A 26,207-nucleotide genomic window follows, 5' to 3' on the forward strand; every position below is an offset into this window, starting at 1 on the left:
TAGACAAATATGATGATCTAGAGAGATATAAAAGGCTAAAACTACAGTGATTCTAACCACTGGTCTTATTTGTCTCCCACTTCAAGAAATTGTAATCAGAAATCCTCAAAGCCCTCACTCAAATAATTACCAAGTAACAGTGTTGAAGCTTTTTACGTAAATTCTACAGGGATGTTCCAGGGTCTGTTTATATCCAACAGTATCATGCTGTAAAAGGTTATTTCTTCTATTTGGACATGTTATAAGCAAGGCTGCAGATCAGGCAGTAGGCAAAGTATGGTGTTCATCATACCTGCTGGTGCACTGGTCACCAACTTTTTTCATAATCATCAGAGATGAGAGGACATGGCATGCTTCAATTTCTTTTTCAGCCTGAGACAATTCTGCAGATTCTCACATGGCTTATACTTCAGCACTTTTACATATGACCAGCCCTGCTGTTTACCCTACACTTCTGAAGGAAGCTACTGCTCCTCCAGCACAGGTAGCAGTAGTAAACATGCTGACTCCTCGGCTGTTTGCAGCTGATTTTATCAGAAAGAGCTACGGGATCTTTGAATATACCTGCAGAGCTCTCTAGGTCAGTATCTAGCTTGTAACTAAGCCCACATGCTAGGTACATCTCTCTTTACCTGAACCAAGTGTATCAGTTTATCCTGAACTCAAAACCCTGACAATGCTTCTAGCTCTGAACAGCAGCTGTAGAAAGGAACCGTCATTTCCTGCTAGAACCAGGTATTGAAGCTTCCACTAAAGACAGGGCAGAGAGCCTGCATGTGGTAATCTCTTCAAATGACCGCAAGAATCTTCAAGGTTCAGCTCTTAACACCTGAATGTATGTTCCTTCTAGGATGCAAAAATAACAACAATAACAAAATCTAGTTTCCCCTGAACACTATGTTATAGGCCTACAGGATGTGGACAAAGAGAATTTCAAGAAAGGGAGTAACTTGGAAGTGTTTTAAGAGCAGTGGAATACTGTGGGACCCAAGCATGTAGTTGAAGGTTGTGATCCAACAACAGGATTTATTTTTATGTTATAGGATTAAATAGGGAAAAACGTTCCAAACTGGGTTTTTAGATGAAATTCATAAACATACATTAAAACACATCTTCCTCTTAGATAAGTGTAGCAACTATTAGCCTGAAGAGTTGTTTTCTCCCTCTCACTCACATTCTGACTGCTTAAACTTTCATTAAAACAGGAAGGATGTTAAAAGTGGGAACTGAAAAAACACATCTGATGCCCCACTTATGCCAAACAGCCCATCTGCTAAAGGCAGAAGTACCATCTACTTCAGGCATTTTCCTAAGAAATAGTACTGTTTTGTTTAGGGCTCCTTAGGAAAGCAGCAATTAAAAGTAGATATTCCAAATCCTACAAGAATATTCTAACCCATGGGAGCTTAAACGATGGGAGTCTTCTTCCTCTTCCATCCAGGTTATGCTAGAAAGGAGAGGTATCGAGCCATTTGCTGAAGTAAAAAGTGGAGTGTCAAGGCTGTCAGTCAATATAAACATAGAAAGCAACACATCCCTCTCTTGCAGGTGAGGCTCACATGTCATGGGCAGCAACAGGGCTCTTCAGGGAAGAACCACCAGTATTTTGTCTTGGGAAGAGCTAGACCGTGTTGGTTGCTGTCAATTCCACTCTTATGATACCCCTCTCCCAAGACATTATTGGGGTACAGATCTTAACCTGAAGCGGTGCTTCTACCTCATGGTCAGGTACTGCTGGCCTCAGCTGTTTGGCATCTCTTTTTTGGAACTCCATCAATGGGAACTGCTGATGCTTAGCACCAATGAAAGCTATGAAGTGATCTAATTGCATCTGTGTGTCCACATTTAAAATCTTCGATGTTGCTGTCTCTTCACATGTCCTACACTGATATCAGAAGAAATCATAATCAGCTTTTATAGACCATATAGCACCGAGCATTACAAGAGGGACTTGTAAGATTTTTATATACCAGTAAAACTCATTTTAAGCAATGGAAACTTGCTATATAGTTTTCATATATAAGCACTTACATCCACACATAAGTGAGACAATAAAACCTAAAAAAGGTGAAACATATTTGAGCAAAGCAAACACGTATACACAATAGCTTTCAGGCCCTCTCCTTATCAGTACTAAGGGTACAATGGGAACTTTACAGAGTCTGGTTTTGTGTTGGTTTTAATTCCTGGAATCTAACCAGCATATAAGCAATATTGCTTTGATTGTTACAGTTACTTCCTTTTACTGGAATTCCCTTCTTGTCATAATGCTCTAGGATTTCCTCTGACTTTATCAAATTTAGCCAAACAGTACTTATTATTTGGATTATGAGGTAAACAACCAGGATCATTTTCAAAGTGGGAATATATTAGTTTGTTGCCAATGACGCCACATTATAAATGTGGTCTCTAATTGCTAGGCCAGGTGAAAGGTCATAGAATCGTAGATTCATAGAATGGTTTCGGTTGGAAAGGACCTTAAGATTATCCAGTTCCAACCCCCTGCCATGGGCAGGGACACCTTGCACTAAACCAAGTCACCCAAGACTTGGCCTGGCCTTGAACCCTGCCAGGGATGGAGCATTCACAGCTTTCTTGGGCAACCCATTCCAGTGCCCAGCACCCTTACAGGGAAGAACTTCTGCCTTAAATCTAACCTGCACTTTCCCTGTTTCAGTTTGAACCCGTCACCCCTTGTGCTATCGCTACAGTCTGTGATGAAGAGGCCCTCCCCAGCATCCTTGTAGCCCCCTTCAGACACTGGAAGTTGCTCTCAGGTCTCCATGCAGCTTCTCTTCTCCAGGTAGGTCCATTCTTTTCTTCTTGGGCATTTGCAAATTATCATGAGAGACGTTAAAATAATGGAAATTATTAATATTAGGGACTATTTTGTTCTTCTAATCTGGTCGTTTGCTGGTATTAAGTTCCTAAACTCAACGTATTTTCAGATACTCCCTTTGTGATGCTTTGGTGCTCTATCACAGCTGCGTCTCAACTCACATTTATCGAAACAAGCTCTTTTAATAAACACCTTTTTCCTGAACTTAACAACTCTTCCCCAGCTGACATTTTCACCCGTGAACACTGTTCTTCATGAAGACAAGGGTTGACTTACAAAACTGGACTCAAGAAATGGGGGCCGAGGGCGGGAGGCTGGACCTCGTACCCTCAGAGGACACTTGTCAGACGATTCCAGCCGCGGCGGGCACCACCAACCGCATAAAGGGATTCTGCCTTTTCCGCCGGCCCTTCTAGCCGATCTGTACGGTAAAGGCCGCGGCCTGCTCCACGAAGTGCCTAGTCCCTCGTCCCTCTTCCCCCTCGGCCGGCGGGCGGTTCGCGGGCCCAGCACCGCGCCGACAACGGCAGCGCCCGCCTAACGCGAAAGCGGACGCCCCGCCCTAAGGGGCGGTGGCCCCTCACCCACGAAGCCCCGCCCACCGTCCCCTCACTCCGGGGCGGGTCGGGCGTCCCCGGCGCTTCACCGGCTGATCCGGGCTCTGCGACAGACGCCGTGGCAGGGGCCAATCGACGGCGTCGCCGGGCTTGGCACCGCCCCCCGGCGGCTCCCCACAGGGACGGGCCGGAGCGGCCGCCGCCGCCGCCGGTGCCTGGGTTGGGTGAGCGCTTTGTCCCCCGCCGAAGATGAACATCATGGACTTCAATGTGAAGAAACTGGCGGCCGATGCCGGTACCTTCCTGAGCCGCGCCGTGCAGGTACGCCCCTCCCGTCCCTGCGGGCGGCTTACCGGGACTGGGCTTCGCTGCCGCGGCCCTCGCTGGGGGAAGCGGGCGAGGCTCCGCGGGGCCGCCGCTGGGCCCAGCGCGGCGTGGGGCGTTGGCCGGGGCTCTCGGCTCCGCCCTGGGCCGGGGGAGCGGCGGTCGGGAGGGGCCAGGGTGTCGGCTGGGCCCAGCTCTGAGGGAGCGCCCAGCCTGGCTCTGCTGGCGAGGGTTGAGCTCAGAGCCCTGGCCTGGCTGGGCAGCGATGTGCTGCTGTCAGTGCCTCATCCTCCAGCCAGCTCCTTCCCCGCGGGTCCCTTGCTAGTACTGGGCATGGCGGGACTTCGTCCAGGCCAGTTGCAAAGCCGCTGGCCTCGGGGGAAGGCTGGGGCAGCCCAAGGTCAGGGCAGGCGAGGAGGGGAGAGGGCGCCTGAGCTGAGGGAAGGCAAGGGGACGAGTTGAGCAGGCATCAGCTGCGAGGAGATAGGATAGGGTTTAGTCGTGGAGAGGCCGAAGGTGTGTCTGGCCTGAAATAAGCTGGTGCTAAAAATGTATCCTGCTATCTGATTGGTAAAACTGGATCTCTCGATGTGACACGTGAAAGAATCTGTCTGCTTAGGCTTTTTGGTTTTGTTTGAGCTTTAGTGCCGTTTTTAAGCTTGTTTGATAGCGTATTTTTTCTGCACCAGTCTTCCCTTTCTCCATGCGAAGGACACTGTAATTGGCTTTTGTTCCTTAGCTGTTGTCTTGAGCCGTAATCCCCTTTGTTTATATAGTCAAACCTGAACAGATTTCCTGTAGGGAGGTGGGACATCCAAGCGGTGCGTAGTAATGCACTTGGGTTTCTCCCGAGCTCTCGCTGGGTCAAACTGTGCGGTTTGGAATGTGATTAGCATTGTTATCTGGTCTGATCGGCCTGATGTATCGCCCTAAATCTCAATATTCAGGCAGAACCAATGACCCAGCAGCACAGTAGAGCTCTGAAAATGCAAACTCATCGGAAAACATTGTTGTTCGAATTTAAATGAATTTAAAGCAGTCGTTGTGGCTTCTCTTTGTAATGGAGGTCTTTCCATGCTTCAACCCCAGCTCTCCCCCCCCCCCCCCACCTTCCCGGCTTCTGCCAGGTCTACGTGTTTCCCAGATCATCTCTCCAGCCCCCACCCCTTTCCCTTTTCTTGCTGGACAAGGAGAAAAAGATGTTCACTCTTCATTGTAAGATCCTGTGATGGGACCTTGTGATTTCATCCCTTTTATCTTGACTTTTTACATTTGAATCGGCTTATTGCCTTAAATCTAAGGTTTTTGCAGTCTGACATGGTTTAAAGGTGAACTGTGTTTTACTGCAGTATGCTCTATCTGCATGGTTGGTTTACATCTGCATAGCTACATTGGTTATCTGCTTAACCTAAACTAAAACTCAGGGGGAATGTGGAAGTAATAAGTTTGCTCTACCAGCTGCCACTTTCCCCTGAAATGAGAAGTTTAATGAAGCCATGAGGGGGAGGAGCAAATCCCTGACATGTTGTTGTAGTCTGAGTAACTCATGTTCTGTGTGCTACTGTTGCTTCTTCTGTTTTCCTAAGTAACTATGTGAGGCCTACAGATAATGTTGCTGGATAAGAATTGTGATTTTTATTTTTTTCTTAATATCACCTAAATGTAAATTTTCTGGCCTCCAGTAAAAACTATAGATTTGTATTTTGAGTTAAAGTTCAGACTTCAGTGGATGACATACTATGTTCTGTCATTAGTTGCTTTGGGATATTGGAAACGGAAATCTCCCACCAAACCCTATAAAACAATCCAACAGCATAAAGTGGTCTGTAGGAAAACCACTTAAAATCTTCTATTTTAACTTAGAAGAGGGTGAATGCCTTGTTACTGTTTCACAGGCTTATCAGACTTCTATTTTACAAGGGGACTGGGGCTGTTTTACCCACAACCACCTGATATTCATGTTCCCGGAAACTTCTTTCTTCTGTGGACAAGATTATACTGTGTCCAAACTGTCATGCTCTATGTAGCAATCTACAGAAAAATGAAGTTCACTGGCCATCTTCATCCAAAGTCTACTCTTCCTTCTAGCCGGCAGAAAATGCTTGAGGGAGTCAGTCTTGCAATAGTTGCAGTTTGTGGAACAAAGTAGCAAATGGTTATCGTTAGTGGTATTTGGAGTGAAATAAATAATGCCATAGAGTGTAGTAATAGGAATGTGAGTGCTTCCTGTTGCCAGACTGTAATTGACAAGCTGTCTGTGTAGCAGTCAGGAATGAACTGGGCTTCTACTCTTTGGTGGCAGGAACACTTTTATTGTTCAAGACCTCTACCTGAAGTTAGAGGCTTATTTTAATGCAGTTTCTCCTCCTAGTAATTTTGCAGTGTAGACTTGAACTGTCAGTTCAGCTGTGATAGCTCAGGTGTATGCAAAACAGTACAATTTTCTTCTGTATGAGCTGGTCACAGTCAGGCAACTTGTATATATATTTCGAATTTAATAAAGATAGATGGGTGGATTAGATGGCTTACTGATACAGCTTGTTCCAGCAGGTGCTTACATTAAGTAACTCTGGCATATTTTGAACTTCTAGTAAAAAGGAAAACTTTCAGAGCTCTAATCAAAGTAGAAAATAATATCTGCCTATGTTGGAACAATTCTAAGCAGAAGAAACATGCTTGATTCATAGCACTACTTTCCTACAGAAAAAAAACAGTTCAAATTTAGGTTTCAGGGTAATCAAGATAGGAAATCAAGAGTGGCAACATTGTTTGCATTAAATTGGTGCTGGAAACCATACCTCTATTTACTATTACATACTGCTATTTCACATGCTGCTCAGGATTGCTAAAATGAAGTTTTTTCTTTAAGAAATCTATCATTGTGATATGTGAAATCTATCACTGCGATATTCACTAAGCAGTCTTCACACTGCTGAAAAGATTTATGGAAATATTAACAGGAAGCCCCCTTTTTGTGTACAAATACTCTTCTCTGTAATTAGTAAAAAAACAATTTCAAGACCATTTATATTGTATTGTAATGAAGCTTTTGAGAACAACTTTTAGCACCTGATATCTTTTTAAAGAGTTTTTTAAACACTAGTAGTAACACATTCATAAATAAATTCCCTTCTTCCCAGTGCTGCAACTAAACTTTCTTGTAAAGGCAGTTTGCTTTTATGTAAAGCTGCAAATGCCACAAGATTTATCTGGACTTCAGGTGAGTATGTTATTGAAGTTGGTTTTATTGTACTTGTGATGGAAATTAAAACAAACTCAGGCAATGTAGTTTATGTGTATTCTTGTTTCTTACTGCCCACAGAAGAACTTGTAAAGAATGAAGTTAGTTAAAATGCTTCTGGTCCTATTATGTTCTTAAAGGGCAAGCTTGTTAGAGATTGAGTCATAAGTCAGGTTCTTCTGAAAATGCCTGACATTGAACAGGCTGTCAAGTGATGAGATCATCATTGTCATGAGGAGCTACTGCTCTGGAAAGCAGCAGGCCAAACCCTCAGTTCTGGTTTTGCTTGGTTCCCTGATGTGAAATTGTGGCTTCCCCCTCGCCCAGAGAACTGGGACTGAAGTACAAGCTGCTTGTGGATTGATAAAATTTGGCATGAATTTAATATCAAGTGAAATGAATTGTCAGCTTGGAAGTGAACAGCAGAGGTCATCTTACTGTTTCTGTAAGGCATGACAGGATCAGTTATATCTAAACAGTTCATCCAACACTGACTTGTATTCTAAAAAGCAGAACACCCCCAGCCTTAAAGATATATAATCCACAACTTCCCAGGGAAGTTTATTTTGGATTTTAATCCTTGTCTTTAAAAGCTTTCTCTAATGTCTAATTCTAATTTAAATCTTCATGCTGAGGTTTAAACTCACTACCTTTGTCCTGCTTGTTGTGCACAGGACAACTTTTTCTTAAGCACATTAAAAGATAGCTGCAATGAGAGTCTGTTGTGTCTTCAGATTTTACTGTGGGAGAAAGGACAAACTTAATTACAAAATACAGAATATAGTAATTTAATTGTCTTTTGTTACCTTTGCAGTTTCTTTCCTTTTGGCTCATGTTTCAGAGTGCACTATGAAAAATGGGCAAAATGTCAAGTGCGAGCTCTTACTACCAAGTTAAGCAGAGGATTTCTTCATAATGTTTTAAATTACTGTCCTCATTTTGGTCTGATTAATACCCTCCTGCCCCTTTTATTCCTGATAGTACGAGTGTTGAATTTGCCAACTTTCCAATTTATTCTTAGGTTTTTATTGATGACTGGATAATGGTTATGTCTTTGAAAACATGATCTGTAACTGAGTGAACAGTTAGTGTCTTAAGCTTGTCCTGGGAAATTATTTCTATAACTAACTATTTTCAACCTGATTGATTCATAGTTCACTGAAGAAAAGCTTGGTCAAGCAGAGAAGACTGAACTGGATGCTCACCTGGAGAACCTTCTCGGCAAAGCAGAATGCACAAAACTCTGGACAGAAAAAATAATGAAACAAACAGAAGTCTTATTGCAGCCAAATCCAAGTAAGTAGCCCTTCTGGTTTTTGTTTGCAACTTGTGAGTGAGTAGATATGCCTATGTAAATATTTACTGCAATAGGTATTACACAAGTTATGACTAAATACACCAGTTTTAAAATTTGAAAGCTGAGATTAGGGAAAGCACATTTTGAAGAGCTACTGAGCATGAGAGACACTGCACTAATTACTGCTACTTCCTTAACCCTTCAAATGGAAAAAGCCTTAGACAGAGTTCCTCAGACTCCAGCGCTGGTTCCCTACTCTGGTCACCTTCAGGCTGATTGGTTTCTGGGTTGTTTTCTATTTAATTGAATTTCCAACTCTAATTCCAGAAATCTTAGGTACCTGCAAGAACTCTAAAATCCTTCACGGGGCAGATGCATTGGCTTAAGAAATTTAATTACTGTTTGATTACTTTAAACCGTTAGCATAATACAATTCAGCTTGAAGTGGACAAGATGAACTGAAAAGCTTATCTTTAACAATTTCTTTACTAAAGAATGATTAGATTGTATTGCTTAAGTATGTTATATCAATAAAGTTTTAAATTTGCTTTCATCTGTAGTGAATCTCTTAATGCAAAACCACAGAAAAACCATGGGTAGAGTAATTTTCTGGTGTGTTAAATAGTTCTTTCTGAAATTGTTGCTAAGGGTGGTACTGTTGAAGATACCATTTTCAGATTTACATCCTATGGTTATCTGTGCCATTCATGGCAGTTGTACTAGAGTTGTGTAGAGTTCTCCTTCTAGTGACAAACTGAGGGTTTATTAGTATAGGTATATCATACACTGATAGCACTTCTCTAATGTCAGAGAAATTCTTTATAATGCTGATCTTTGGAGTGTGATTTTTGAAGCCTGCATCCTTTAGTTCTGTAAAAGCAGTATTTAAAAAACAAATGTAAACCCCAAAAGAACTAATCCTATGTGAAGGATGCAATAGAACTTACAGAATATCGCATCTCAAATTTTTATTTCTGTCTAGGCCAAAGAAAATGGTTGTCTTATTAATTCAGTATTTGTAATATCTTTTTCAGAAACTTGTAATTGAGAAATACTGAGTCACTGAGGGCTGCTAGGACTGTGTGAGGCAGATTCAGTAGAAGGCTAATATATGATAGTGTCTCAGTTATGCTGACCAGTCAGTTTTCTGATAGCTAAAAATACTCAGTGTTAAGCACCGGTCTTCGTCTGTAAATGTAACTTCAGCTGTTTGGCAGCCTGTTTGAGAGGACTATCACATGCTGTAGAGAGCTTCTTTTGGTTGTTGTTAACGGAGTGATCCTGTCAGGGGGAGGAAAAATTACTTTTGGTCACATTTTTAATTGACCCTTTAGGTCAGACCCATGTAATAGTCCAATAATTTTATAGTACTTCTCAGTTCTTTTTTCATTTAGTGAAAAAAATAAATATTATGGATAAAGAAAACCCACTGAATCTGGATCATTTTTCTTTTACCTTCAGTGCCAGGGGATGCAGTGGTACCTGTGTTTGTCTGTGTCAGGTTAATTTTTGTGACCTTCATGACAGACTAGTTGTTTAATCCAATGCTGATGAAAGTTGTCTAATTAATAGTATTATTTTCGCTTGCATCAAATTGGCAGGTTTGTTCATTGTCTTTGTGGTTGTCTATACTATTGCAGGCTGAAATTAGTTCATACTGACTGCATAAATAAATTGAGTGAGTTATGAAGTCAAAACAATTGGTCAGAGAAAAGGGGTGTTTTATCTGAGGAGTTAGCTATTCTAATTAAGTGTCCCTGTTCTTGTCTGTAAGACTTTTTCATCAAAGCAACGTGTTGTGTCTTAATATTGTGATAGATGGAGATTAATGATTATATATATATATCTGTAAAAGACTGGTTCTGTTAAGGAGAGTTGTTCTATCATGCTTTTACAGTGAAGACTTCTGGACATAATTTGAAAACCTTCATAAAGATGCAGTTTCAAACTTGTGTTTTGAATGACAGTAATTGTTTCAAATAAACTTTTTTAGATGCCAGAATAGAAGAATTTGTGTATGAGAAGCTGGACCGCAAAGCACCAAGTCGCATGAACAATCCAGAATTACTAGGCCAGTATATGATTGATGCTGGGAATGAATTTGGTCCAGGAACAGCCTATGGTAGGTAGAAGCAAACTAGTATGTCTTGTGTTGCAGAAATGAAGGGAGGAAAAATCCACAGATCTAGTTTCTCTTTATGATATAAAATGCTATTTCTTGTCTTCCTCTAGGTAACAGTTCAATGATTTTTTGTGTCAGTTTGAGGTGACTTGCTGTATATCTTTGAGAATTAGGGGATCCATGGTGAGGCTTCTATCCAAATCTAGAAGCAGAGTCTGCTGTTGGAATGATAACCATCTTTGTGGATGGATAATTTTATTACCAGATCAAATCATTCTGAAATTTATTTTCCTCATTGGAGGAACACATCTGACAACATTTATGCGTTTTACTTGTGGTGTAGAGTCAAAATGTTATGTGAAATTAACTTCAGTAAGAAGTCTTTGAACTTTACAGCATTCCTGCTTTTCATAATATACAATATTTTGCTAAAGGTGAGAGTGTAGAACATAATCTAACTTTTCTTTCTTCTCCAGCAAATTTATATACCCATGACAGGAGGGTTGGGGGTGTTATAGCTAATATTTTTTCACTGGCATTAATTAGAATTCTTAATTCTAGTGTTCTCTACAACTCTTAAAGTTGCTGCTAAGAGATTTTGCAGATAATTTAACCATCTGAAATGCATAGGTGTCTATAGTACAGTCTGCAGTTAAGGTCTGATAGGAGGGAAAACTTTGATTCTGGGAAGAGCGACTTCTTTATATCTGGAAACAATGGTGTTCCTTTTCAAAACAAGGAAAGGGCACTTAAAAATATTAAAATAGTTTATAGAAGATGTAATGGATACAAAATCAATAATAGCAGGGTGTGTTTCTCTTACTTCCCAATGGTTTATGCTGCTATCTGTGGCCTTCCTTCTGATCCCCAGCCACAAGTCTTGCTTTTTTAACATCAAATAGAACTGTACTTTCAGGCACACTGCCCCTTAACTTGCAGAATTTTTAGGATTCAGGCAAATAACAAACTATCAGCATAAAGATACACTGTGAGCTTTCATGTGGTGTCGCAAAACATGTTAGTTCTCTGAGAAGTTAGCCTCTTTTCTAACTAAGTTGTATTTGCCTGTTGAAACATAGTAACTGTATTCTTGATACACTAACTTCAGATTCAATACCTAGCTCGCAACCAAGTGTCTTTAAGTATTGTTCGGTTGACCACAAATGCATGCTTAGAAGTTCAAGTAGATGGGAATGGAGTAGATGGGTATAGCAAAAGGCACTTTTTTTTTTTTCCAGTAGCTAAGTGAGCTTTTCTTTTCTACCAACTACTCTTGAGTTAAAACAAAAATGCAGTGTAAGGGGAGGAAGTTGTCTTAAAATAGTTAGGTGTGATACCTACTTCTTAAATAAGTGCTCACAATGGAGTTTGCCATAGTTAGTGGCACTTCTACAGAGCTGCATCTGTTCTCACTGAAATTTTGGTTTGACCTGTGATTGTTACTAATAAAAATGATTTGGTTTAGTGCATGGGTTTGTTTGGTTGGGGGGGCTGTTTATTTTGGTGCATGTGGGATTTTTGTTTGGGTTTGGTTAGTTTCATTTTTTCTTGTAGCTTATTCAGATTTCTTTTGAGAGCCTTTGTGATGGCATTGGATTATCTTTTAAACTGCTTTCCTAAACCTTCCTGCCTGTAGAAACCTGTTTTGTTTTTGTTCACCACCTGCCTGACTCACTCTGAAACTTAGCTTTCGTTTTTAATCTGCAGGAAATGCACTCATTAAATGTGGAGAAACACAAAAGCGAATTGGGACAGCAGACAGAGAACTCATTCAAACTTCTGCTATAAATTTTCTCACTCCCCTAAGAAACTTTATTGAAGGAGATTACAAAACTATTACTGTAAGTTAAATTGTCCATTCTTCAGCATTTCACACCAATTTTAACTGTAGATCTTCAAAATGAAGTAGACGACAATAGGGCATTATTGCTTTCCTTGAACTAATGTAGAAAAACTCAGGTAGAATGAATGCCCTTGGTGTGTTTGCCTCCCTTTTGATCATGTAAAATCCAAATAATTTTGAAAACTTGCTTTTTGTAACTATTGTTCTATTAAATGTATGTATCTTCAGTATAAAATGTGAGAATAACTAGGATCCGATTCTGCTGCTTCAGCTGAAAAAGGTTTTGTATGTGATCATTAAAAAGACTTCCAAGTAGAAAGGCTTTTGCTTCTGAGTATGTGTACCAGTTTTCACAAAATAACTTCACTTATTTCAGAAAGAACGAAAACTATTACAAAATAAAAGACTAGATTTGGATGCAGCAAAAACCAGATTGAAGAAGGCAAAAGTTGCAGAAGCTCGAGCTGCAGTAAGTAGAGTTTGTGTGTTTGGTTTTTTTTTTTTAAGTTATTGATATATATTTATAAAGTTGACTGCTTGGTTATGTTTCCAGCCCTGTCTTCTTACCCCTGCTATTTTTCTGGGTGCTTGGTAAGAAATGCCTCAGTAGAACACAAGGAAATGAAAGTGAATTACTGATTAAGGTGTTAGTCTTCTATTTGTGGATATTTCACCAAGTTGAACTTGTTACAAGTAAATATTCTTGCCTTGCTCTATACTACATGAGCCTCTACTGCCACTTGCTACAGTCAGCCAAGATGGTTGTAAATACAAATCATACAGAGTTCAGGTTTTGGCATTTGAATCTCCAGAAGTGTTCAAGCATATGTATAATTGGTTCCAACTGATGAACCTATCTATACTTCTCTATATCAAAAGTATTTGTAATTTACTCCTTCTATATTGTTTACTATTTCACACCACCACACAGTGCAAGACTCGGCCTCGTATCTCGTAACTATTCTTATTACCTCACAAAATGCTTGTTCAAGGACATTAAAATTACTATAGACTTAAAAGCTCTTGCTTTTTAAACTCTTAAAATGCCTCCAAATGAGGGAATAGATAACTGAATGTATGCAACTTCAGCTTACAGTATTTTCAGAGCTATCTTTTGACTGTGTTCCTAAAAGTATAGCAGTTAATGATTGATGGTGAAGCATTTTTTCCCATAAGGGTTAATGCACACAGATGCTGAAGAAGTATGGATAATTTACATACACAGGGACAGTGTATAAGAGACAGAAGCAGGGGTGTCAGATCTTGTTGGCTTCTCCAAGTGGACCACTGTCCTGAAAGATCTTGCAAGACTCACCTCAGCTTTGTAGATAAAGCACCTCCTACCTTGGAATAGTGATCCTTCTAAAGAGGAAAACATGATCTCTACCCGTGTTGTAATCTTCCTTGTCAGATACACTGTCCTTTTGTGTTTAAATTGTCTGTGGTTAGGTCCATGCGTGCGTTTCCCCTTAGGTTATGTAAATTTTATGCAAAAAAAAGTTCTCTACTTGTTAAGCTTTCTTAATTTGTAAGATTAGCAATGGAGAGCAGGGCAGGGTTCTGGTCTGCTAGCAGTGGGATTTGGAAGCAATGTATAGGGAAAGAGTGGACAGTGAACTTACTCCTTTGCTTGGCTTTGTTCACAATGAAGTTTAAAAAAGAAAAAGGTATTTTCATTATTAACTTCCTTTTGTCATCTGGTAGCAGGTATATGCCTTACTATCTAAAGCAATAGAAAGACCACAGGGAAATAGTTCCCCTTGGGCTTGGTATTAAAAGAAAGGCTCTATACTTGAGTTTTTTTATTCCATAACAAGAGTAATCATCCAGAGCTTGGTGCTTGGACAGAACTGTTGCCAGTTGCTGCTACTGCTTGAGCAGTCTTAAGTATTCACGTAGCAAATAATTCATATGTTTATGCACAAATGAATTAGTGCTGGTAGAGCATGAAATTCCAGGCTTCTTACATGTACTTCAATTTTATTTACATTTTAACAGAAGTGTGCATGTTTAAGAAGTACTGGATTGTAGAATTTCCAGAGAAGTGAAAAAATTGCATCTCATCACTCTCTGCAATATAGAGATGAGAACTAACTTGGACATAGTGGTGATGCAAATGTTTCATCTTCTGCTGGCTCGCTCACTTATGAAGGAAGATATCTGACAGTCTGTGCTGAACTGATAGGGTAGCAAAGCGTATTGAGTTATGATGCAAACTTTTATGTCTTAAAACTTTCTTTTACAGGATAAAGTGATAAATTTCATCTACATATGATTATTTTTCTCCCTGTTATAAGGTTACTTAATATTTGATGAAATTACAATCTCACGTGCTTACTGTACAGCTGAAGTAGCTTAGATCAGTATTTAAAATAGAAATCTGAACAGTTTTATCTATATTCAGTTCACAATCTTGCTTAGCTTAAACTTGCAGTGCTTTGTGTCAGTAATCTGTTCTCCTGCTATATTCAGTGTTTTAACTTGCTTTTGTCTTTTATCTATGCACTTAAGCAACTAAACACCTCTCAGCCTGAAGAGAATAACATTATGGTAAATGTCTCTTACGTGCTCAACTTGCTGCATGTAAAATGGCTAAAGGTTTGTTGGCCTCCTGTGTTCATTCATTTTCCTATCAAATGTTTCCTCTTGCTACCCAACTCATTTTGGTCTTGTTTCAGATGTTTTCTGTTCCAAACTGAATTGGTATAGTGTACTAAGTGCACTTATGTCAGTACAGCATTAGATGTTGGTTTTATCAGAATATTTCTGGTAATTTGAAGTATACAGTAGTATATTCTAATTTTCATGAGTTTATGAATGTAAACTTAGGATGCAAAGGAATTCATTTTTTTAATCACTTAAATTAATTTCACCCATTGAAGGGACAGGAATTACTTCACTTTCCTGGTTTTGTCTTAATATGAGTAAGAGTGAATTATGTGAAGGTGCCAGAAATAAGTAGAAATTATTCCCTTCAAGTAATGTTTTACAAATTGCAATCTGAAAATGTCACATAAATTAATGGCTTAACTTAAAGTACAGTATATCCTAAATGTGTTGCAGGGACTCATTAGCTTAGCTGGTTTAACGCCATAATTGTGGAATTGGGAAAGGTGTTAATTAATCATGTACAACATAGACTGTGCTGTTCAACCTGACTTGGTTTGGGTCTTGGATGTGCACAGTATAGTGGGTTTCATCTAATTAGTGTTCCAGGTTTCTCAGTTGTAAGTAGATAAAAGAGCAAATAAACTTGTTTGTTATAACTTGATTTTGCAATCTTTATACACATTTCTTCCTACTAAAGTCCCAATTGTGTCATCTTCTTACAACTGCAGAAAATGAAGGTTAAAGGAGAGCTGCATTGCAAGAGGGAATTGGAACAGCAAGTTGAAGTAATTAACTTCTAGAGTAAATTTTCTGCCATTCTGTGATTTTTGCTGTACTACTCGCCATTACTGTAATACTCAGTTCGAGATACTTCTGTAGCATTTTTAATTGAATTTAGGTTTTAATAAAAATCTTTGTGCAATAGGAAGCCAGTAATGAAATTAGCAAGAGAAATCATTCATCTCTTTCATTCTTTACTTAACATGATGTTTAAATGAGAATAGCTTTCCGCAGTGTTGCAATGTTTTAATACATTAAGGTAACTTAAATTCCTCCATAATGTAATGCAGTTTGTATGATCCACCTCATTTTCTAAGTAATGTCTTGTGTTGTAATGTCTTGTTTTAAATAGATCCCTTTAATATATAAGTTCTACAAGTCATACGTACACTCTTCAGTATCTAACATACTTCACAGATGTAGTGTTATCCATACTCTTTGTAGTTTCATTGTATATGAAGTGCTTTGGGCAACTGGCTTATGCCTCCTTAAATTGCTGTGAAGTTCTAAGGGCATGAAAGTGGTTAAGACCCAAAATATAGTTGCATCCTGTATTGAAGCACCACCAATGTCTAAGTTTGTGTTTTTATTCTCCTCCTTCCCCCCCTAATGCTGACTAGATATGGGCTGAGGAAGTGACGAAAGTAAGTAAACAATTTAGAAGTTGCAGAATTCTGAAACCATAACTTGTGCGGGTCTAATGTAATAGAGGATATTGTTGATTCAGTCTAATGTTGGCAGCCTTATGCATTACATCAGAATACACTGGTTTCCTCTAGGTCCTTTCAAACTCCAGTGGTGTTTCAAACATCCAGGCTTGTTTCATAGTAAGCTGTTTCTGGTCAACTCTCTCTTGTTGCATGAGAATCATATGGTACTAAGATACAAAAGAAAAAGAGCTACAAGACTTCCTTCCAAATGCACTGGTATGCCATCCTGTTAAAAATGACCTCTTCAGAATGAGCTTATTTGAACGTTTTCAGAAAGGCTAGGGTCTAATCTAAATTGTCATCAAAACCACAGATGTTCAACTTCCCACAACATGAAGTAGTAATTAAAGTGTTGCAGTGCATGCATGAAGCTTGGAAAACTCTGTTTTGGAGTTTGGTGGTTTTGAGTTCGTTTTTGTTTTTTTGTGGTTTTTTTGTGTTTTTTTTTGTTCTCTACCTTTCTCCCCAGTGTCACTAGAGAATGCTGTGCTTAAGCAAGTGAAAATTGCCCCTGGGCTGAAGACTGGTTCATAAATACAGCATTAGACTGGGGATAGGATCTGAAGCCTTCTCTCTTGTCATGCCATGCTTTGCACAGGGACACACTCAGTGGAGCTAACGGAGCATTGGCGATAGCTTCTCCAGTGCTACAAGAAGGGCTGTTCTCGGGTGCGCTGGCTCTGACAAAGCAATGCTGGGAACATGCTTTGGGAAGCTGTGCTAACAGTTAAGAAAAGATTTCTTAGGGAATTTCTGTAGAGGATGGGAAATAAAAACAAAGGGTAGCAATACAAAGTAATGGTAGTTGTAGGGCAGGGCCTTTGAAGTACGGTTTTTAAAGAGGGTACCTAGGTAGGCAGCTGTGGGAGGCATTAGGGACTTGCTCTCTGAAGCTGGAATGTGGAGCTTTGGCTGACACCTTGGGGGTTGTGGGATAAACTAAGTGAAGGCTTTTTCTACTCCAATTTTCTGTGAGTTACGGTGCAAACATGGGGTGTAAGTGTAGGGTGTGTGAGTTTAGAGACTGGAACTGTAAGAGGAGAGTTAGGTCACCTTTGATCCTAAAGTTTGAGAACTATTTTACTATTTAAGTGAATGTGTCTGCTGGAGTACTTGGTACTGTTGTGGAAAAAGACAGCAGGGGAGCAGTACTGCTGTAACAAACTAATCTTGATGCTATCAGACAATGAATAAAACTATTTGTTTTTCAGAGACAACAGACTTTGAAAACCTAATTGGTTTGTAAGGTGATACATGCACTGCTATCAGTTTTAAGAAATACACAGCTGCTTCCTCACTGTTTAATTGTGAAAGCCTTCCCAGCTGCTGTGACCTCAGATGAAAAGCATTTCTTGGGTAACTGCATTGTCCTGTGCTCACTGCTGTGGTTAACATCTTTCTGTGTGACTCTTCATATGGATCAGCATTAGTGGAATGCAAGAACAGAATGTTTGCAAACACACAAAAACCTTTTGAAACCAATGTTCTGTTGGTATCACCTCATGAGTTTTCCTGAAAATAGATTTCCTTACTCTGTTTTGCTGAGAACAGTAATTGCTGCATCTTGAACTTAATGTAAATTCTTGCCTTTGGGTTGGTTTTTAGAAACAAGGTACTAAGTGCATGCAAGCACTGAGGCAAGGGAATACAGATTCCAGGCTGAGGGTATTCTGTCTTGGAACAGTAAATCTTAAATCTTACAACACATTTTTTATGTATTTGTGGGGTTTGAGTAGTGTCCTTTTCCTTTCTCTCCCTACCCCAAATACCCCAAAGTAATTTCTGCTTGTGTGAGATTCAAGTCCTTTAAAACTGCTATAACAGTGTTAAGGTAGTTAAAAATTGCCGAGAATGAAATGCAACAAGGAATAAATTTGAGTTATTTAAATACGAAACTTAAAGCAAGTAATTTTTTAATAGAAAGTTTACTCTAATTAAAGTTAGAACATTTGCTATAGTTTGGATTTATTTAAAGATGCCTCAACTACAATCTCCAGAAATAGTTGTAGCAGCTTGGTGGCCTGTATAAGACAGTAATTTACGAACTATCCTGTTAAAACTTGCCCTCAAAGAATTATGTTACAGCTGATTGCTGCTTGGTTACAAGACAAAGGCAATGTGAGGTTTACCCTAAATTGCTTGGTCAGAGCCCTGTTGCAGACACTGTTATGCCAATAAACACTTGGTTTGTAACTGGGAGAGGTGGGGTAATACTGCAGGCAGAAAAACTCCTGCCTTTTGCATACACTGACTTCATAAGGTAGGTGCTGATGATAAAGCTGTTTCCTTGGTATACAGGGCCTCAACATTTCTGAGCCCAAAATGCAGTTATTCTTTTTACCTAAATCTGCAACAAAAAGCACGTTTTGAACACCTAACTTGCGATGAATGCATTTGTATAAGTAGCTCTGAATAAAATGGAACTGTTTTAGTCAGAAGATATAAAAGAGTGCATTGTACAAATACCTAATGTTCATCCTTGCTTTTAGTCTGAACAGGAAGTGCGGATTACTCAGAGTGAATTTGATCGTCAAGCGGAGATTACCAGGCTTCTGCTGGAAGGAATTAGCAGCACACATGTGAGTACACAGAAGAGATAGAAGAGCAAAGTCAAAATCGGGGCACTTCCTAAAAATAGCTCCATTAAGCTATTTGGGAACTTTGGGCTATGAAGTTTCACTTCATTGTGGTAAAGCATCAAAATTTTGTTTGTTTTGGTTTTTGAGTTCTAGTCTAATAGCTACTGAATCAGTCTTTTGTTAACCTTGAAAAGACAGGAGCTTTCATTTTTGTTCCTTAAACTCAACTTCCTGTTCATCAAATTAACTGAATGTTGAAACTGCCAAAGCATCCTAAAATATTTACTCTGTTGTGGAAACAAAATGGGTAACTGGCATGATGCTTGTACAGCACCTATTTTTTTGTGCTCAGATATTAATTTTTGTGTCATTTTATCCCAGTTACCTGGTAAATTCAGGCACTCTGCCTATGGGGCATAAATCCCTATGTGATAATGTTGGTGTTAGCACGTGACTAGGAGACCAGTCATTCTAATGCAGCATAGTACTTCTACAGACTAAAAACTTGATTTTTTTTATTGCTGTATTACAGGCACATCATCTTCGCTGTCTGAATGATTTTGTTGAAGCTCAGATGACCTATTATGCACAATGTTACCAATATATGTTGGATCTCCAGAAACAACTTGGAAGGTAGTAATACTGTAAAGACTTCAGAGAAAAACCACATCTTTTTCCTAAGTGCTTATGAATAGTAGGAAACTGATATAAGGGTGGTGAACGCAGAGGCATGCTGGACTGAAAGGAAATATATTCTCGGGTATTTAATATGTAATTACCCCAGTGCAAACTGCATCCCTAAGCCTACACACAGCACTCATGCCTTTTGAGGGTTAATTTGCTGAGATTTTGTGCATTTCCTGATTGAGGAAGGTGAGCCCATGGTAACCTCACTTAACAGCATAAAAAGAAATTCCTGGAATTATCCGTATAATCATTCATTTGTCTTCTGCTTTATGCTGTGCAGCGTGGGTAAGTTTTTGTACTCTCTGTAAATTCCTTTTACCTCTTAATTCGCTGCAGGGCACTACCTGATTTTCAGTGGAACTGCGTTCTCCACTGTTACGAGAATTGCCAGTATAGATATTGTATCTAGGTAGGAGTGTAGCCCACAATATCTATAATCGGTAATCCAAAGTGCTTACAATGGAATGAGCAAGTTTGTCTAGTTCTACTGTTTCAAGGGTTTAGCATTTTAAAGTAAGAGAAAAAGCTATTTGATGTTAGTTTGTGCTCCTGGTGATGTAAAGATATCTGCATAAATACTTCTCGTGAAGTTTCACATTTCTAATTGTTTTTCACAAATCAGCCTTTCTTAGGGTTATACCAGACCATATTATGTAGGGTGAGCATGTGCATTGAAGGACTGTCTGTACTTGGAAGTGCCTGTTCTGAATAACTGTTTCTATAAAGTATCTCTATTTATGTTTTTCATGATAAGGAAGCAAAAACAAAAGTGTTCTTGAGTCTTGTCCTTTTCCTGACTTGCAGCTTCCTGTGGCATTTGATTTCCTTCCCTCAGTTTGTTTGAATGGGTACTTTAAAGTCTTTAAAACTGGTTTGCTTAAAAAAAGCTCTACATCTTTAAAGTTATATTCCATTAAAAACAGTATTCAATCATAAAATTTGGTAACTCATAAATGCATTTACTGAAAGCTTGAAAAGAACTTTACTGGATTAAGGGCAAGCACCTCTTAGAAGTTAAGTGAGGTATATTTACACAGCTATTTTGAGAGGATGTTTCTAAAGTCTGTACTCTTATCCATATCTGTTTACTAAGCTGAAAGCTTTAAGCATAATACCCTTAGCCTAAGGAAGAATGTATTTCTCTTTAAAATCTCTTGCTTTAGGTTGTACAGCATGTCCAGAATAGCTGTTCTTGTTTAAAATTTGTGTAAACTGCTACCAGGTGTAAAAGAGTGTATTTGAAGAAAGTACTGCCTTCAGGAGAACAGAAGGATGTTTCTTTACGTGGCTGTGATCTGATGAGTATTTTTGATAAGACTGCTAGGACTGCTAGACAACCAAAAGTATGGAAACTTTGCAGAATCTTCAGTGCTTCCAACACCCACATGAATTTTCTCTGCCTATTAAAACAGTCATGGTATTAAATCTTGGGTGTGTCTTTCCTTCCTTGTGCAAGGAAGTCCCACTGAACTATAACAGAGAGCACTGGGACAAGGTCTCAAGTTGTGCTCCTTGCTTTGGAAGACTCCTCAGTTTATAGCCATCGGGTGCATAGCACTTGCATTAAATAAACAGATGAGCAGGATATGCGTAGTGTTTTCCTATGCTACGTGTAAGCAGATGCAGTGCCAAATAGTCTTTGCCAGCTCAGCTAGATTTTGGTTGTATTTGCCAATGCTGTGTTGGTTAGTAAGGCATCTATAGTGCTGAGTTACACGTGTTCTTTTTGCACATCTAAGAATGACGTTGTGCCATATTCTCATGTGAAAGCCAAGAGCTGTGAGTGACTTCTTTTTGTTTTGAAGCTGCTGGCGGACCAAAGGTGTTCAGCCTTCAAGTGATCCAGTTTGTTACTTGAAACAGAAACCTGGGTCTCAAGAGTAGATGCGTATGTTGTGTTTTACCTGGATCAGAATCTATGGCATAAACCATAACCTGGTTCACACTGAAAGTATTCAAGTTCCAAAGCTGAGTACTGACTTTCCTGATGTACTCTCTCAAGAGTTAGCTGTAGAGAAGGTGGAGGCAAAACTTGTGCTCAGTCCTCTTTACATAAATAGACATGGGTTTATGGATGTTTCTCTTCAAGGCAGTGCCAACTGCTTATCCCCCTTCTGCATTCCCCTCCTGTGGGACTGCTTAAGGAATCGAAACTCCCTGGTTAAAAGCAATCTCTCTTCTTTTTTTTTAGTTCCTCAGAATGAACTAAACAAATCTATTTAAAATATTCTGGTACTCCAGCTGTTTCCCTGCTGATACCTGCTTTTGCTCTGAATTTTCTCAGCTTTCCTAACAGCCAAGCCTAAGCCTTGGCATCATTGTGTCTTTCAAATTACCCATCACTAGTCCCCTACTCTACACTGTGAAACTTCTGTTACTAAAGTGTTCTCCCAGACAACCTTTGTATAGCTGAAGCTTTCCAGTAACATGCCTGCATCTGGTTTCGTAAAAGTGAGACTTAATGCTTCGCTGATTGACAGTGGTTATAAAGCTCTGGCTTTCTTTTTTCCTAGCTGTACAAATCAGTGACCCTTTGAACTGAGAATGATTTACATGTAATCACTGTGTTAACAGAGAACAGGTTTAGCAGTGTATTAAGCAGTAACTTAACAACATTGAGGAATAACTGATTGTCATTTCAAATCCCTCTATTTGAATGCCAGCTAACCAAGTAATAAATACATCATGAGGCACAGCTCAGTTATTCCTACAAAACTGGGGGGTCTAGCTTTTCTTCCCTTTGTTGTGATCATTTGATTTGCTCTGGGAACATGGTGAATTGGTTTGACAATCTAATGTGGCAAATGAAAACAAAAAAATCAGTGGGGTTGCAGTCTCTTCTCCATGAGTTGAACCAGTTCTTGATGATCAAATGTGGTCAAGGTAAACCAGAGGGGAAGTGGGGACTCCCTCCTTTGGGCAGTATTGAATCGTGTTCACTCACAACAGTCTTCTGAAAGTCTACTTGTTTTTATATGCAATTCAGTCTAACTGTAAAAGGGTAATCCTGTCCTTTGCAGTATGTTCCTGCTGTTTTCCCCGAATCGGATACAATGGTGAATGTGTTAAACAAGCTGTTCTGAGGGAAAGTTAGTAATCTTCTTAATGACTTTGTTAGATCAGGTTGTTGAATCAACTCAAAAGCAATAGATTGCTGGATCTGACTCAAATGACAGAGAATGAACATTTGCACAAAGGAGAAGTATATTTTAAAACCTATACTTCATGTGTTAAATTTACACTGCCACTGGGGGGGGGGGGTCAAGCAATGATGTGTTTGCATCTCAGATGTTAATGAAAATGTATCTATGTAGGAGGACTGATGAGGAAAGTTATGGGGGAATTGAGTGACTAGTTGATGCATAGACTGGTCAGAAGAATGGAAGGAAATGCAGCTGCAGTTCCACCTCTTCCTGACTCTGTGCAACTCCTGGTTACTGAGCCTCTTACACTGCATCAGCTCTACCACTTTTCAATACCTTCATTGACCTGCTTTTAAGGTAGAATCAGATGAGGTTTGGGACAAAGGTTGCAAAGGGCTGAGGAATGACTACATCAGCTGCTAGATAAGGAAGCTTAGTCTGCCACAGAACTGCATTCAAGAACAGAGGGCAGTGATGTGAGACAGTATCACAGCTCATCATTGCCCCCCATGCTGTTCCATTCCCCCTGTCCCACAGAATCACAGAATGGTTGACCCTGAAAGGCACCACTGGGGGGCATCTAGTCCAACCTCCTCCTTAAGCAGGGTTACCCAAGGCACATTACTCAGGGTTGTGTCCAGACAGGTCTTGAATATCCGGAAAACAGGAACTTCCTGTGTTTTAGTTTATGCCTATAGCCTCTTGTCCTACTGCCTGGTACTACTGAGATGAGTCTGGCCCCATTCTCTTGACACCATCTCTCCAGATACTTATACACATTGATCAGATTGCCAGAGCCTTTGCTTCTCTGGGTGGAACAGACCAGCTCCCTCAGCCTTTCCTTGCATGAGAGGTGTTTCGGACCCTTAATCATTCTGGTAGCCCTTTGCTGGACTTATTCCAGTAGTTCCATGTATCTCTTGTACTGGGGAGCCTAGAACTGGACACAGTATTGCAGGTGAGGCCTCACCAGGCCTGGGGAGAGAGGACAACCTTCCTCTGCCTGCTGGCAATGCACCCCAGGATACCATTGCTGCTCTTGGCCACAAGGGCACATGTCTGGCTCACTGACAATCTGTTGTCCACCAGGACCCCCAGATCCTGCTCTGCAGAGCTACATTCCAGCAGGTCAACCCCTAACCTGTACTAGTACATGGGTTTATTTCTCCACTTGCTGCTTTGCTCTCCTTTCTACTCCTTCCACATCTCAGCCCTGTTATTCTGTCCTTTCCCTTGTATTGGCTCTGGCTTTCATCGGTGTTGGGTCTTTTATTCAGCTCATTAACTTTGTAGAAGATTATACACTTTCCTTTTTATCTTTTTCTTTCTCCAGGCAGGTTAATGAGTTGAATTGGCCTCACAGAAGGGTCTGGCAAGCACTAAAGCTGTTGCTAAACAAGCAGTAGTGTGAACTAGAAAGGAGGGGCTGAAGTTGATATAAGTTGATCCTTAGCATAACAAATAGTTTTGTTTTACAGCATGCAGTTAGCTGAATCAACAAACTGATCTAGGTTACAGAAATAGTTGGGGGTGTGTGTGTGTGTTAATTCTTTCAGAGGGAGGCTGTGTTTTTAATCTGCAGTATATTTCCCTGTCCTGGTTCACCAGCACTCTTTTGTGTAGCTACATAATTGAGGAATGAGCAGGAGGAGGTGGAGGCTGCTTTTACTGGCAGAGCTGTCAAAAGAAATGTTTATTAAACTACAGCCTGAATTGGGTCTGACCAACAGTGCTTTCTTGGCTTTGCTTTTGTTTTATTTGAAGCACTTACCAAGTCTTTTTTTTTTTTTTTTTAAGGTAGCAGTATTTCTTTTTAAGTATGTTGGTTTGATTTGTACTACAGGTTAGGGAAAAGAATCTTTATTTGGGTTATACCTTACTTATATAGGTTATCAGTGCTTTTCTATTACTGCTGTCTACTGGTGTTTATTCTGTAGTTGATAAATGCAAGAATGCTGATTCAGGCAAGGAGGCAGGTACAACTCCCCATGTAGAACTGATTTACTCAGAAGTCTTTGTTTCATTTTCTCCCACAGCTTTCCATCTACTTTCCTCTCTAATAATAATCAGTCTTCCTCAACTCCTGTGCAGAGTGTTTCTGCTCCCTCAGTCTTGGCCTCAGCCTCTGCTTCATTGCCTTCAGTAAGCAATTCAATAGTTACTTCAGGCATCAGTGAACTGAAGTCATCAAGTGGCAGCAGGAAAGCTAGAGTTCTCTACGATTATGATGCTGCAAACAGCAGTGAATTATCACTACTTGCAGATGAGGTAAGAATTTTCTATGTACCTTCAGCCAGTTAAGATGTACTACATCAAGAAATCTGTGTAACTGATTTTTAATTAAACTTCAATAGTACTCTTATAGCATTGTCCTGTACCTGTATATTCTAATACTTTATACTTGGAGTTATCATGTTACACCAGCTTAGCGTGCAAGAACATTTACTAGACAACCACAAAAAAAGTTTTCAGACTTCTTTGGGTTTTAAATGTGCATTATTAAAATATTTCTATTTGACTTTTTTTTCTCATTTAGGCAGTTACTTAGAAGCTGTGTCCTAAGATTTTCTGTTAAGATAAACATGTGAACAGCATCTGTCTTGCTGTCATGCACTTGAAGATCCAACAAACCTTCTTTTAGATTGCCTGTTAAAATTGATGGTGATAGACAAGTTTTATAGATAAAAAAATAATAGAAAAGAATGAGTAATGAATAGAATTTCATTGAGGGGAAAAAAAGGGACTTTAGAACATGTTATTTTTCCATTGACCAGTGAAATAGCTTTTATAAATACTAGGTTATGTTTCATGGATATTCATTTTAAATGCTCTATTTGACTTGGTTAATCTCAATTCTAAGACCTTGGACATCGCATGAGGGCAGACTGTAATTCTTCTTCCAGGCAAGGAAAGGTTATAATCATGTGTTTCTGTTTTTTAGGTGATAACAGTGTACAGTATCCCTGGCATGGATTCAGACTGGCTGATGGGTGAAAGGGGAAATCAGAAAGGCAAAGTGCCTATTACTTATTTAGAACTGCTAAACTAAATGGTTGGCCTGAATAAAGACTGTCAATTATGGCAACACCATATTTATATACAATTAACATTATGTAAGCAGGTTTTAAGTGTCTTCCATATTATTGTCTTGAGGGACAAATACCAGCCATTAGAAACTGGCTTTTCTGCCAGCATGGTTGCATGGTAAATACTCTATTGAAACTTAATGTGTTTAAAGCTTTTACTTCATGTGCCAAGAACATGTTTCCTACAGATTTGTTTCTACTGAAGTTTTCACTAATACAAGCTCATACTTTTGAGTAATCTAGATTGAAAGCAGGAGGTACTGTTTTCTACTGAAATTTTTCATTAATGGCAAAGCTTTTCTTCACATAAAATAAACTTATTGTGAACTGATGCAGGTGTAATGCACATTATTTGAATAACCAAAACTAAACGTGAAACACAAACCTTA

General features: G+C 39.5%; 1 protein-coding gene and 1 long non-coding RNA gene across 9 annotated transcripts in view; one reads left to right on the forward strand and one right to left on the reverse strand.

Moving 5' to 3' along the window:
* Nucleotides 1–1,665, reverse strand: part of LOC134160780 (uncharacterized) — a 28,165-nt gene extending 26,500 nt beyond the window's left edge. For 3 of the 5 annotated variants that reach the window (XR_009963678.1, XR_009963679.1, XR_009963680.1), the window contains exon 1: nucleotides 293–1,665. This is a non-coding gene — a long non-coding RNA (uncharacterized LOC134160780). The remainder of the gene's footprint in view (nucleotides 1–292) is intronic. The other 2 variants (XR_009963677.1, XR_009963676.1) reach the window with 1 other exon arrangement.
* Nucleotides 1,666–3,516: 1,851 nt separating this feature from the next.
* Nucleotides 3,517–26,149, forward strand: SH3GLB1 (SH3 domain containing GRB2 like, endophilin B1). Of its 4 annotated transcripts, none has more exons than XM_062613096.1 (11): nucleotides 3,517–3,717; nucleotides 8,116–8,257; nucleotides 10,252–10,380; nucleotides 12,088–12,221; nucleotides 12,600–12,692; nucleotides 14,735–14,821; nucleotides 16,234–16,257; nucleotides 18,813–18,902; nucleotides 19,435–19,535; nucleotides 24,769–25,000; nucleotides 25,674–26,149. In XM_062613096.1, exons 1-11 carry the CDS (start codon nucleotides 3,646–3,648, stop codon nucleotides 25,779–25,781), a joined length of 1,212 nt encoding a protein of 403 aa, XP_062469080.1. In that variant the 5' UTR covers nucleotides 3,517–3,645; the 3' UTR covers nucleotides 25,782–26,149. The 4 variants fall into 4 exon arrangements, with proteins under 4 accessions (XP_062469080.1, XP_062469081.1, XP_062469083.1 ...); XM_062613097.1 differs by having other exon boundaries at nucleotides 3,519–3,717; nucleotides 14,735–14,773; XM_062613098.1 differs by lacking the exons at nucleotides 14,735–14,821; nucleotides 16,234–16,257 and having other exon boundaries at nucleotides 3,523–3,717.
* Nucleotides 26,150–26,207: the final 58 nt, after the last annotated feature.

The sequence above is a fragment of the Pezoporus occidentalis genome, unplaced genomic scaffold (assembly GCF_034315485.1).
Source record: "Pezoporus occidentalis ecotype Australia unplaced genomic scaffold, CSIRO_AGI_Poc_V1 ctg164, whole genome shotgun sequence".
Classification (NCBI taxonomy): Eukaryota; Metazoa; Chordata; class Aves; order Psittaciformes; family Psittacidae; genus Pezoporus; species Pezoporus occidentalis.